The 14,521-nt window shown below is 51.5% G+C and overlaps 1 protein-coding gene across 1 annotated transcript in view; it reads left to right on the top strand.

The window, feature by feature from the left end:
• Positions 1 to 12,003, top strand: part of RIBC2 (RIB43A domain with coiled-coils 2) — a 17,392-nt gene extending 5,389 nt beyond the window's left edge. The window contains exons 5-8 of the mRNA XM_008582770.1: positions 3,210 to 3,328; positions 6,483 to 6,710; positions 10,867 to 11,033; positions 11,869 to 12,003. Coding sequence (XP_008580992.1) covers positions 3,210 to 3,328; positions 6,483 to 6,710; positions 10,867 to 11,033; positions 11,869 to 11,947 — 593 coding nt within the window. The 3' untranslated portion in view covers positions 11,948 to 12,003. The remainder of the gene's footprint in view (positions 1 to 3,209; positions 3,329 to 6,482; positions 6,711 to 10,866; positions 11,034 to 11,868) is intronic.
• The last annotated feature ends 2,518 nt before the right edge of the window (positions 12,004 to 14,521 follow it).

Here is a 14,521-nt window from a genome sequence, read left to right as displayed (position 1 = left end):
TTGCACCTACTGTTCCTGCTGTTTAGAAACATCTTTCCCCAAATATCTGCATGGCTTACCCCTCTCCTCCTTTAGGTCTTTGCTTAAATGTCATCTTATCAGGGGCATCTACTCTGACCCTCCATTTTAAACCCAGTTCCCACCCCCACCCCCACATTCCCTATCTCCTTCCTTGCTTTATTTTTCTCTATAGCCTTGACCACTGATACACTATATGGCTTACGTATTTGTTGTCCCTCTCCCAGTGCCATATGCTAAGCTCAGTGAAGGCTGAGGATTTTTGTCTGTTTTGTTCACTGTTCTATCCTTAGTTCCTGGCATTAGATAAATACGTGTTGACATAATCCTTTTGAAGAGCTTTAAAAACCTCAGCCATCTCTCAGGTGCTCCACATTTCCATCTTCGACCGAGAGCATTTGTCTCAGCATTGGACTTGGTCCTTGAACAACCTCCTTGATATCTCATCAGACATCTCACAACATATGGGAAACAGCCCCGAATTTGCCCTTTGTACTTGCTCCTCCTTCCATCTTTCTCCTCCATCAATGGCTCTTCCTTCCCTTAAGCCAGAAACCTGGGGTCATCCTTAATCCTCTCCCTTGTCTTTGGACCAACTTCAACTCTTGTCCCTTCTCCCTCCTGCATATAGTTTGAACTGTCTGCTTCTCCCCATCCCTGCTGTCCCCACTCTGATAAAAGCCACCACCTTTTCTCACCTGGATGGGCCACTGCCACTACATTTCCAACTGTCTTCTGCTTCCCTTCTTGTGCCTCTCTGGTCCGTTCTCAACATAGCGGTCAGAGAGATGATTTTAAATAATGTCAAGCTGAACAGTGTCACCCCCACCCCCTCCATCCCAGCTTAAAACCCTCTCATGATTTCCCACTGCACATGCAATCAAATGCAAAGTCCCCCCATAGCCACAGGCTCTGCATGCTGGGGCCTCTGCCCACCCTCCAGCATCGACTTACACCCCTCACCCCACTCACTGTGTTCCAGCCATTCTGGCTCTCTCACTTCTGGATCCTGCTGAATGCTTTCCCACTACCTTTGCACCTGCACTCGACCAAATTTTTTTGTCCTTTAGGTCTCAACTTAAATGTCGTTTCCTCCTAGAGAAGTGATCTCTTACTCCCTACCCCCCCCAGCTATCTAAGTCAGGCATTCCCAACTTTCTCTCTCTTAGCTCCTATGCTGTTCCTCTGTAGCACTATCTCAGTTTTCATTAATATTTTTATCTGGGGTTTATGTGTTAATTGTTATCTCAGTTCCTCAACAGTAGGTTCCAGGAAGGCAGAAAAACCCTTTATGCTTCTCTTGCCACTAGGCAACAGGTGGCCCATGTAAGGCCCCTGATCACTATGTGTCGAATGATGCATANAGCCATCTCTCTGGTGGTCCAAATTTCATCTTTGACCAAGAGCATTTGTCTCAGCATTGGACTTGGTCCTTGAACGGCCTCCTTGACATCTCATCAGACATCTCACAACATATGGGAAACAACCCCGAATTTGTCCTTTGTACCTGCTGCTCCTTCCATCTTTCTCCTCCATCAATGGCTCTTCCTTCCCTTCAGACAGAAACCTGGGGTCATGCTTAACCCTCCCCCCTTGTCTTTGGACGAACTTCAACTCTTGACCCTTCTCCCTCCTGCATATAGTTTGAACTGTCCGCTTCTCCCCATCCCAGCTGTCCCCACTGTGATAAGAGCCACCACCTTTCCTTATCTGGATGGGCCACTGCCACTACATTTCCAACTGTCTTCTGCTTCCCTTCTTGTGCCTCTCTGGTCCGTTCTCAACATAGCGGTCAGAGAGATGATTTTAAATAATGTCAAGCTGAACAGTGTCACCCCCACCCCCTCCATCCCAGCTTAAAACCCTCTCATGATTTCCCACTGCACATGCAATCAAATGCAAAGTCCCCCCATAGCCACAGGCTCTGCATGCTGGGGCCTCTGCCCACCCTCCAGCATCGACTTACACCCCTCACCCCACTCACTGTGTTCCAGCCATTCTGGCTCTCTCACTTCTGGATCCTGCTGAATGCTTTCCCACTACCTTTGCACCTGCACTCGACCAAATTTTTTTGTCCTTTAGGTCTCAACTTAAATGTCGTTTCCTCCTAGAGAAGTGATCTCTTACTCCCTACCCCCCCCAGCTATCTAAGTCAGGCATTCCCAACTTTCTCTCTCTTAGCTCCTATGCTGTTCCTCTGTAGCACTATCTCAGTTTTCATTAATATTTTTATCTGGGGTTTATGTGTTAATTGTTATCTCAGTTCCTCAACAGTAGGTTCCAGGAAGGCAGAAAAACCCTTTATGCTTCTCTTGCCACTAGGCAACAGGTGGCCCATGTAAGGCCCCTGATCACTATGTGTCGAATGATGCATATGAAAGGGGAAGAGCAAATGAAAGGGGAGAGATGAGGCTGAAGGTGAGCAGAGCTAGAAATTGAAGGCTAAAGGGTTCAGTCTCTGTTTTTGGCAATAATGAGGAGACCCACAGGGCACAAACACCATGGGAAGAACCTTCTCATCAATGACTTTTTCTTTTTTTTAAAGAGGTGTTATTCTGCCTCAAGAGTAAGGACATAGAGGCTCAGAGAGGTTGAGTGATCGTTCAAAGTCGGCAGAGTTAGAAATGCCTGGGCTGGGATGTAAGCCTGCTCTGTTTGACTCCAAACCTTTACATTTTGCTGCTTGGACCCTCCATTTGAAGACTCCTCCACCTCCTCCTCATTGGCCTGGCAAAGTCTTAATGCCATTCCACAATATCTGTCACGTGACACCCCTTCCTCTGTGGAGTCCTGTTTGGTTTCTGCAGCCCCTTTTTCTGAGCTCCCACCATCCCTGCCCACTGTAAGGATGTAGCTGCCTCCTGATAGACTGGGCATAGCAAGGGGCACACCACTAACCTGTCCCAGGACCACAGCAGGCATCACTCATCCATAGCAGATGCCACCAATCCATAGCACTGGTCACTAGCACTCCTTGAGTGCCAGGCCCCAATCTAAGAGCTTTACCTGAATTAAGTCACCTAACTTTCCCAGCAGCCTTCGGAGACAGGTCCTGTCGTTATTCCCCTCCCCATTGATGGGGACATGGTAAGAGGTGAAGGTGTGACAACCACGCTGCAGGGTGCTCTGCACATCTGGGAAGGCGCTCTTGGCGGGCGCACTGGGTCTGATTGAGTCTTGCCTCCTTTCAGAGGACTTCCACACAGAGACAAGGCTGCAGTTTGATGAAACAGCCAAGCACCTACAGAAGCTGGAAAGCGCCACCAGAAAGGCAGTTTGTGCAGCTGTGAAAGAGTTCAACAAGAACCAGGTATATATGCCAGGGCGTGGCCATGGCGTCTGGAGGGGTGAACACAGCCACTTCCCAGAGCTCTCGGCCTCCCCAGGGTCCTGAGCTCAGCTCACTTCCTCAGTCACTCCACCAACCCTGATGGAGCCCCTGACAGGGGCGGCCCAGTTACAGAGATGGATGAGACCCAGTCCCTGTTCCTCAGCTCTGAATGTGGGAGCGAAACCTGCAAAACTAGTCATGCCTCCTGGGGAGGTCAGCTCACCTTTCCAAGCCTGGGTTTCTTCTCCTGTCACAAGAGGACAGTCACATCTACCTAGACTGACACCACCTGGCATGGCTCTGATGCCTGGAGCTGGCACCAGTTCTCCTTCACACCTCTCAGAGTTCCTCTTCACGTGAGCAGGCACATAGGTGCTCCTTAACAGGAGCAATGACCGCGAGGAGAGGGAGGGGGAAGATTGGCACGGACTTGGCAGGTCTCCTGACAGCTCCCTCCTCCTCTGTAAATTCTGTCCACCCTCCTCACAACCTCTCCCCTCGCCTTCAGCTTTCAGTTCAGCTTTAAGGTGCTTTATGTTCTCTATTCCTTTTGGAAATTAGACCCCTGCCCCCCAGGTTTTCTTTTCAGATGTAGTTATATTTCCTGGGTGGATGGGGTCTTGTCCTGGGTTTGTTTGTGAGATTAGCTGGATGACTAGGACTGTGGTCTCCAAAGAAGAGTGTTCAAGATGATCTGTTGGAGAGCAGGAAGAAAATGTTAGAACTAGGCTTCATATTTATTTTTAATCCCATCATTGAAAATTCCTGTGTTCATGTGTAATTTGTAAAGCACAGACTATATTTATGGTATAGTAGTACCACATGTGGACTACATATGTTGGAGACAGAAGCTCAAAAATATTCTACTGATGGGGGCGTGTGATCAAAAGTCCTGGACAGGTTGGACCAGAGACCAGAGAATGCTGGATTTCAACAACGGGGAGAGGAACAAGGCAGTAAAACAAGGGTAAAACAAGACACCCAGAGCCCGGAGTCACCAACCAGCAAGACACAAGGGGTCTTAGAAGCCACCTGGTCCTTGCCCTTCATTTTACAGAGGGAGCCCAAAGAAGGGCAGCCGTTCGCTTGAGGCCACGCAGCAAATTAATGGCAAAATGGGGTTCTTGACAATGAGTCCTCTATTGGCAGGTCATCCATTCATTCACCGTTCACCTGTTCAGTTATTAGTTCAAAAGTTGTTTATTGGCCCCTTCCTGCTGGACACTGGGTGTGGTTTTTGCTAAACCATGTTGCCTCATTCATTGATTTATTTATTCATTCACTCCATATAATTTTTAATGAGCATCTACAATGTGCCTCGTACTTTCAGACCCCCCAGCCCTCACGTGATGCCTCAAGGCAGCGCCATCACAAATGCCTCTCCATGTGGAAAACTGTCCTTTGGCCTTTGCAGCTGTGTTCCTAACTAGAATTAGGCTGTGTTTATTAGCCTGGTATGTTAATACCAGGTTCTAGATAACTAGCCTCAGAAGAAAATTCCAAGCAGGTCAGTCCAATTCAGCAGGGAGTACACATACTTGAGGGCCTCCAGTTCTCGGCACGGGTGCCCATTTCATCAGAGAGGCACTGCACAAGTGTCAAGGGGTAGCGTGCAGGCTCTGGAGCCCGACTGCATGGGTGCGAGGCCAGGCTCTTCCCTGCAGCCGTGGGCAACCACTCACAGGCCTCAGTTTTCTCATGTGTGGAGTGAGGATACTGATACCACCCACCCATGTCAGTGAGAACAAGCTAACTCCTGCTGGGGTAAGAAACACCCCCAACTCTCGTGGCTTACAACACACAGGAGAGGTTCGGCTCATGCTGCCCATCTGTCGCACGCTGGCTCTGGGGCCTCTCCTCGTCATCTGCACCGTGGAGCCCAGGCCCTGGGATGCGGCAGCTGCCAGCTAGCAGATTCTGGCAGCACAGGAGACAAGGAACATGGCCAGTCCCACCCTGGCGTCCTCCCAGAAGTGGCACAACCACTCTGCTCACATTTCATTGGTGAACTAAGCCACGTGGCAACACTCACTCTAAGTGGGCAGGACAGGCCCAGAAGGAACACTGGGATCTTGAATGGTCAGCAGGAACGGCTCTCCCACTCGCGCGTAAGGTGGGAGTGGGGACTAAACTCTGTGATACACGTAACAGGTTAGAACAGTTTGGCACATTCTCAGGACTCAGTAAATGCCAGCCATTACCTTTATTCCTAGCAACGTTAGGTGCTATTATTAGTTGCTGTGTTTGGCAATCCTTCTAGAGAGGCATGATTAACCCAATTTAACTGATAAAGAAACAGGCTCAGAGGGGTGGGCTGACTTTCTTAGGGATGCCCAATTACTAAGTGGCAAGTCCAGGATTTGAATTTGGGCCTGTCCAGCTGCAAAGTCTGTGCCATGTGACACTACCGTGAGTTCCTGGGGTGTGCCATTGCCTTGCAAACTGCTCTGCCTGTTTGTTACTAAGGAGAACTGTTTAACACTGGTAAATGTCTCCTAATCCCTCTCCTGACTTGACAGAGAAATGACTGCGCCCAGAGAGGGGAGGTGACTAGCTGCAGGTCACACAGCCAGGCCCCCACCTCCTATCCCCAGAGATCTGAGCAGTGATGTGACCAGGACTTTATTTGTACCGGGGGCTGCAGCCGAAGCCATCAGGACCACTGCAGTGACAGTGCATTTTCCACCTTTTAGAAGTCACCACTGTTGTGATTCACTCTGTTGCGTGTTTTTTGCAACCCACAGATGTCCAGGGGTTGCCAGGGCCATAGGAGGGTCACAGAGCCCTGCCCTGGGGTGGGGCCAGTCCAATGGGGATGGCAGTCTAACCCAGGGAGGCAGCTCCCTGCTTTGGCAAATGGGCTCCAAGACTCGAAGCTCTTATGCCCACGCCCAACAGGTAGCAATCCCCTCAGCTCAGCCCACCTACCCAGCGGTACTCAGCCAGCCAAGGGTCCAAGGGCCCTCCCCAAATCCACGCCTGACAAGTCTAACCCCCACCCACCCCCTGCTGCTTTTAGTGCATACGTCCCTCAAGCCACCCCCCCACCCCCCCCATGAGGGTTACTGGCCTGTGCCTCAGAATCCCCCTGGAGTCACTCAGAGCATCTTCCTTAGTGTCTTCCCCTGCTTAGGCCATGGAGGCAGCAGAAAAGAAAAAGCAAGAGAGAAAACAAGAACAAGAGGACAACCTGTCCGAGATCGCCAACCTGCTGCGTGGGGACCTGCTCTCTGAGAACCCACAGCAGGCAGCCAGTTCCTTCGGGCCCCACCGCGTGGTCCCCGACCGCTGGAAGGGCATGACCCAGGAGCAGCTGGAGCAGATCCGCCTTGTTCAGAAGCAGCAAGTCCAGGAAAAGCTGGTACCTGCCCTGCCCCTCTCACAGCCTCTGTGCCCCCTCTGCCTTCCACACAGGCATCTATCAGAGTGGCTGTGACACCCCACCCTGGGAGCTGCCCTCAAGGAGTTTCCCTTTCAGTGGGGGGAGACCACAAGAGCCTGATAATCCCAAATACATACAATGTGGTGTCGGGATGAGGACTGCTTAGTGAGGAGGACAGGTAAAGGGGATTGAGAGTGCTGGGCAGGAACAGGGTGGTCTTGGGACTGATAGGCAACATTGGAGCAAAGACCCCAAGAAGGGGAGGGAGTGAGGCATGCAGCTATCTGGGGAAATGACAGCCAGGCAGGGTGAGCTGCAAGGGCCAAGGCCTTGAGGCAGGACCAGGCTTGTCCTGTTCAAACAGGAGTGAGAGCCTGCTGGCGGGTGCGGAGTGAGGGGGAGGAGCAGGAGCCAAGCTCTCAGAGGTGGACGGTGGAGGTCCTAGCAGGCCACTGGGAAGACTCTGGGTTTTTCTGTGACTCACATGAGGAACTCTGGAGGGTTTTGAACAGAGGAATGACAGAATCTGACTTAAGTTTAACAGGACCCCACTATGTTGGGGTAGACTCCAGGGAAATGAGAGGGAAGGAGAGAGATCCCTGGAGAGGCTGTTGCAGTGGTCGAGACGAGAGATGATGCAGGCATGGATCAGAGTGTTGGCAGTGGAGGTGCTGAGAAGTGGTCAGATCCAGGATCTGTTTTGAAGGGAGAGCCTACAGGACGGGTGTGACATGAAAGAGAGGAGGTCAGGATGACTCCAGGCCTTTTGACCTGAGCCACTAGAAGGACAAAATTGACATTTACAGAGATGGGGAAGATGGTGGGAGGAGCAGGTTGGCAGGGAGTGGAAATCACAAGTACAATTTTGGATATGTTAAGTGTGCGATGTCCCTTAAACATTTGTTTCTGTTAGGATTGTTTGGCTGAATGTGGCAGAAAACCACAAATAACGCATCTTAAACAAAATAGAACTTTATTTCTTGGATGTGGACTAAATCCTTGAGAAAACAGCCTAGGGATTGTATGGCAGCTCTATGGTTATTGACTGATATTCTACTGTCCTTGGCACCTGGCTGTCACCTCATAGTGCAAGATGGCTGCCTGAGTGCCAGCCATCACATGTATATCCCAGCTACCAGGAAGGAGGAATGGGAAAGAACGTATTAAGGAGACTTTCACCTACATTTCATTAGACCACAGCTAGTCACTAGGTTGCTCCTAACGGTAAAGAATGCTGGGAAATGTAGTGTTTATTCCAAGTGGTGAAGTGGTGGTAATTCTTTTATTAAGAAAGAAGGAAAAGTGGCTACTGGGGGACTGCTAGTATTTTCTGCCACAACCTCCAGGTAAAGTCCAGTCGGCAGCTTGGTATGTTACCTGGGATTCAGAACACAGTCTGGGCTGGAGACATAAATGTTGGAGTTGTCACCTACAGGGAATATTTAAAGTAGCAACCCTGGATGAGGTCATGAAGGGAGTGAATGTAGACAGGAGAAGAAATCTGAGGACTGAGTCCTGGGACCCCCCTCACCAGCACCAATAACTAAGAGAAGAGCGAAGGGGTCTGAGAAGGAGCAGACTGGGAGGTGTCCTGGAGGCCAACGGGAGGAAAGTGGGAGGGAGGGAAGGAAGGAAGGAAGGAAGGGGGACCCCTGGGCCAAACGTTCAGCAGCAGGCTGAACGCTGGATCCAGCACCATGGTGGTCACTGCAGGCTGCTGGGGCAACTTTGGTAGAGGAGTGGGGACAACAGCCTGTCTAATGGGCCCAAGAGAGAACAGGCAGGAAGGAAGGGGAGATGGCAAATGCCCAACACTTGAAGGTGTTTGCTGTGAGGGGCGCAGAGACGGGGGGTGGTAGCTGGTTGGACACGTGGGGTCCAGGGAAAGTTTTGTTTGTTTGTTTTGACTGTAGAAATAACAGCATAGTTGTCATTCAGCGGGAGTGATGCAGTAAGAGAGGGGGAAATTGATGGCAGAAGACAGACTCGCTGCAGGGGTCCCTGGGGTGGTGGGAGAGCAAGAGACATAGAACACTAATTGAGGACTTGGCGTGGGTAGGAGCTCAGACCCATCGCCCGAAGCTCCGAGGCCATGGTGGGGCGGGGGGAGGCATGAGCACAGTCACAGGAAGGAGCATGGGAGGGGGAGCCTGTGGAGCTTCTCTTCTGGAGCCCCAATTTCCTGGTGAAGCAGGAAGTGAGGTCAGAAACTGGGGGCAGGGGTGTCACAGCAGAGATTTGAGGGCAGAGAACAAAGTGCCAAATGGTCATCTAGGAGAGCTGGAAAGGGAATGGCCTGGGGGAAGGGGGCGGGATGGCCCAGCAGTGGTCATGACCTTGAAGTGACCCCAGAGAGCACGGTCAGGTGTGTTCCCCGGCCACGCTCAGCTGGCAGAGGAGAGTTGGGATCCATCACGGTCAGGGCTTGCCCAGCAAGTGTGACCAAGTGAGAGGCTCAGGGCCAAGAGTGACGGCCAGGAAGTGCCTGCCATGGATGCTGGGCAGAAGGAGGAGGGAGATGAGGACAAAGAGGCGAGAGAGAAAGGGAGGAAAGTGGGTGGTCAGTAGACTGCAGGTCATGGGGAGGAGTGGAATAATCGTTGGAGTCTGGGTCCTGGAGAGACAGAGCGGAGAGACAGTTCAGAGGGGTGGCACTTGGAGGTGAGACAGAGCGGTGACAAGCTGAGGGCAGAGGTTCCCAAAGTGTGGTCTCCTGTCCAGCAGCATCAGCTGGGTGAGGCCTGCAGTCTGTAGTTTAACAAGCCCCCCAGGGGATTCTGATGCCCCTCAAGGTCAAGAACTGCCGGTAGGCTGTGCCCAGGGAGGTGAGTAGCTAGAGAGTCAGGACTGGGTCTTTGGAGAAGAGGCAGGAGAGCTGAGGAGCCAAGGACAGGAAAGGGCCATGACTGCGTGTGCTGAGATCACTTAGATCCAGTGGGAGAGAGATTTAAAGAGGTTCTCAAACCTGCAAGGAACAGGCGGGACTGCCCCCGACCCATAGATGACTGCTGCACTGGGGAGGTGGTCGCCAGAGCCTCAGAGCTTCCAAGCTGGCGGGTTCAGGGAGGAGGAGGGGCAACAGCAGTGGCATGGACAGGGCATGAGGAGCAGGTGTGACAGCTCGCTCCCTGCTCACCTGCAGGCCAGGGGTGCAAGTGTGCAGGAGGCGGGGCAGGGGAGGTCAGGCCTGGGGCAGCCGGGGCCTGAGGCTGGGGGAGCAGCCCAAGGGTGACAGAGCACTGAGGCTGGAATCGGATGCAGGGCCGTGCTCTGTCCTTCACTCCTGCAGTTCAGCCTGGACTGTCTGGCAAGGAAGGTTGACCATTGTCCTGAATGCAACATTTTTGTCCAGTTTTTAATCTTTGTAGAAAATTAAGACAGAAAATCAGAAAGAGAAAAAACACACATTAAATGTCACCCCTCAGAAATATTGGTCCCCACCCCTTGTGAGCCTTTTCCTTTAAATGTCCTTTCTTCGCATTTCCTTTTCTGAGCATGGAGGTAATTTGGAAGATTGAGATGATACAGAGAATAGCTGGGCTGTCTGCCTTGCTCTTAGTCCTGTGTCTGTGTCATTCCATATATTTGTGACTAGGAAGCCTGTGGGATGACCCAGGGCACCTGCAAGCAGCCTCACTTTACAGGTGAGGACACTGAAGTTCACAGGAGCAAGGTGACTTGCCTTGGAGGTGGCAAAGCTGAGCGCCAGCCTCCCTTTCTGTCCTGGGGTCGGAGCTGACCCAGGCCTGTGGCACCCCACATGATGCCAGTGTTCAGCTGGGTGGAGCAGTAGCCTCTGCTCGCTGACGGCTGACCAAGCCGGGGGACCCTCCCGAGGACCTGGCAAGGGAAGACCCTGAGCTCAGCCTAGCATGTGGGAGCGCTAGGATTACTGCTGGGATTGAGTCCCTGCTGTCCCTTTAGGAGTAAGAGGGTGGGAAGCGGCTGGACCACATGGAATGAGGGCAACATGGGGATCTCCTCCGACTTCCTGCATGATGTTGGCCACCGACCTGCCCCTTCTCTGAGCCTCAATTTCCCCATCTGTAAATTGAGAGGCTCAGCCTCCTAGATGATCCCCTGGGCTCTTTGGCTCTGGGGAAAGGTGGCAGTGAGTCATCTCTGCTCCCTCCAGAGGCTCCAGGAAGAAGAGCGCCAGCGAGACATGGACTGGGACCAGCGGAGGATTCAGAGTGCTCGCGCCACCTTGCTGTTTGAACGGCAGCAGCAGCGCTGGCAGCGTGACCTGAGCAGGGCTCTGGACAGCAGCAACCTCAGCCTGGCCAAGGAGCAGCAGCTGCAGTGAGTGCCGGGGGGCAGGGCGGGCAGGGGGCCAGGCGGAGGGGGATCAGGCAGTGGAGGTCAAGGATGGGGAAGGGGCAGCAGGGGAAAACACCCCATTGTGGATGGTTCTCATCTGGGACTGGGGAACTCAAGGTGGGCAGACCCTGGGCCAAAGGTCACTGCTCTGCACATGGGGTGCACTGATGGAGGAACCAGAGGGTACCTGGAGCCCCCGGGAAGGGCACTGAGTCATCCTGGGGAGTTGGGAAAGCTTCCTGGAGAAGGCATCGTGGCTGAGACCCGGGAGGAGGATGGTGCCGGTGGCCACTGCAGGGAGGGCTCTCCAGGCAGAGAGAGGGCTCCCAGGCTGCCTAGAGCAAGCCTGGAGTGTCTTCCTTACAGGCTGGAGTAGTTCAGAGTTCAATTGCTTATAAATAGGCAAACTTGTAACTGAAAACACAGTATTTATTTACTTATTCGTGTATTTATTTATCAAACTCCGGTGGTCTGTTGGGGGCCTAGCAATGGCATTAAGAGATGATCTGACAGATCAATGGGGTAAGCAAAGCATCTTTATGATCACAGCATGGAGATTTCATTCTAAGATACCCCCAAGTGTCGCTGGTGCCAGTCCCTTGCCTAACTGCAGTGTGGTTATAAGATGACCCTCGCTTCTGAAGAGCAGTTGAGGTGGATTATTTTTTTTGAGCTCCTTAGGGTTGAAATGAATTCTATATTTTGGGGATAACACACTGATAAAAAGGGGTGGGCTTTTAAAAAAAAAGCAGAAAGTAGAATATTAAGGAAGTACACACATCTGCTGATCTTTTTTCTCCCTTTGTTTTATTATCAGGAAAAAATATATGAATGAGGTCTATGCAAATCAACCCACAGAAGACTATTTCACACAATTTAATACAACAAGCCGGTAATAAAAAGGACATCCTCGTTCCCCTCATTAATGTAAGAAGTGAGGCGACCTTAAAAATTTTTTATTAGGGCCGATCCCGTGGCGCACTCGGGTTCGGATCCTATATAGGGATGGCCACTGAGCGCGGTGCAGCTGGTCACAAAAAAGACAAAAAAAAAAAAAATTTTTTTTATTAAAAATAAAAACGCTCCTTGATCCAGAGGCATCCTTCACTTGATTTGTCCACTGTGGACAAAACATTTACTAAACCTCTCCCTTCTATTTCTGTGAGGAGCCTTAGTTTCCATGCAACTCAGCTCCCTGAAGGTCTCAAGTGCAGCTCTGGGTGCTGCGGACACAGGAGGGCCAGACGTGACCCTGCTAAAGACTATTTTAGGTAGAGAGGGCGTGTGAGGTGGACCGTGCATTTCTTAGACTCCAAGTCCAGCTGCTGTAACAGCTGACACTTGCAGGTGCTCACAGTGCAAGGCATTGTTCCAGATGCATCACTTAGAATGAACTAATTTGATTCTTGCAACAGCAAAGGTGGGTATTTTTAACACTCACATTTCCTAGTTGAAGAGCCTGAGTTACAGCCACGTTAAGTGACGTGTCCAGGATCACACTGCTAAGAAGTGGCGGAGTATGGGGTTGAACCCAAGGAGTCTGGCTCTCCCACTTCATCCTCCTGATTCCAGTGACAGAGACTCAAGACAACAGTGGCTTGGACAAAGAAGTTTTTACTGCTTGCTCTTGTAGCTATCCCAGCTAAAATGGAAGCTCCGCTGAACAGTCTGGCGGGGCCCAGGCTCCTTCCAGCTCTGCCCTCGTGCATCCCACACGCAGTTCCCTTCCTGTGGTCCAGATGCGGCTCCAGCTCCCAACGTCATGTCACACTGGCCAGCAGGGAGGGGAAAGGGGAAAAAGAAGGGGCGGATACATGCTACTTCCCTTCAAGGACGTGGCATGGAAATGATACATGTCACCTCTGCTCACATCCTGTGAGCCAGGACATAGTCATGTGACCACACCTAGTTGGGTGGAGGCTGGGAAACATGGCTGGCTGACCATGCAACCAGCCATCATTCTATAATTATATAAAAAATGGAATACATATTGGGGCACAACTAGCAGTCTACCATAGCCTTGTAGGGTGACTAGGAATTTGCTGGATGGGAGGTGAGGGCATTCTACACTGAGGGGATACTATGTCTAGCAGTAATGGGGGTCTCCAGATCCAAGACCCAGGAAAGGTGGGTATTTTTAACACTCACATTTCCTAGTTGAAGAGCCCGAGTTACAGACACGTTAAGTGACGTGTCCACGATCACACTGCTAAGAAGTGGCGGAGTGTGGGGTTGAACCCAAGGAGTCTGGCTCTCCCACTTCATCCTCCTGATTCCAGTGACAGAGACTCAAGACAACAGTGGCTTGGACAAAGAAGTTTTTACTGCTTGCTCTTGTAGCTATCCCAGCTAAAATGGAAGCTCCGCTGAACAGTCTGGCGGGGCCCAGGCTCCTTCCAGCTCTGCCCTCGTGCATCCCACACGCAGTTCCCTTCCTGTGGTCCAGATGCAGCTCCAGCTCCCAACGTCCTGCAGCACTGGCCAGCAGGGAGGGGAAAGGGGAAAACGAAGGGGTGGCAACATGCTACTTCCCTTCAAGGACGTGGCATGGAAATGATACATATCACCTCTGCTCACATCCTGTGAGCCAGGACATAGTCATGTGACCACACCTAGTTGGGTGGAGGCTGGGAAACATGGCTGGCTGACCATGCAACCAGCCATCATTCTATAATTATATAAAAAATGGAATACATATTGGGGCACAACTAGCAGTCTACCATAGCCTTGTAGGGTGACTAGGAATTTGCTGGATGGGAGGTGAGGGCATTCTACACTGAGGGGATACTATGTCTAGCAGTAATGGGGGTCTCCAGATCCAAGACCCAGGAATGACTGGATCCCCCTCTGTCACCTCTTCCTTCTCCACGTGGATTTCTTGAAGGGCCATCTGCACAGGGCCAGTGACAGCAGTGCTTGGTGGCACTTTGTTATTAGCTGAGGTAGAGCTACATACTCCAGTGCAAGCTCTAGCTCACTTCCCCCCTCCATCTAAACAGCCCTAGTTCTTCCCATGCTTAGAAACCTTCCTCCTCTTCCACCCTGTTTCTGTCTGCTTTTGCGTCTCCCCTACCTCCAATTACTCTGCAAGTACATCTTAGAATGAGGCACTGAGCCAGGGAAGCCAAACCCAGCTACCACTAGGCAAGCTGGTGCCACTGCCCCGGGGCCCTGCCAGGGTCGTGAGGTAGGGACCCAGGGGAAGCTGGACCGAGCTTCAATCAGGTAAAGAGCACAACAAATACACCATTTCCACATGGGTAGCCCCGTAGACACTGCAATTACCATGGCTGCCACAAAGTGGCTAGTCTCTATAGCAGCAGTCACAGCCACTGTGCAGATGTCATGCCAGACTCTCAACTGCATTGACAAAAGAGAGGCACCAGCGGAGACAAAAAAAAAAAAAAAAAAAGAGAAAGAAAAAGAAAAGATGCTCTCTACACAGAGCACACTCTGGAGGAATAGAAGAA

Source organism: Galeopterus variegatus, unplaced genomic scaffold (assembly GCF_000696425.1).
Source record: "Galeopterus variegatus unplaced genomic scaffold, G_variegatus-3.0.2 Scaffold2719, whole genome shotgun sequence".
NCBI lineage: Eukaryota > Metazoa > Chordata > Mammalia > Dermoptera > Cynocephalidae > Galeopterus > Galeopterus variegatus.
Note: the sequence above shows the minus strand (reverse complement) of the source record. Positions and strands in the feature narration are given on the sequence as shown.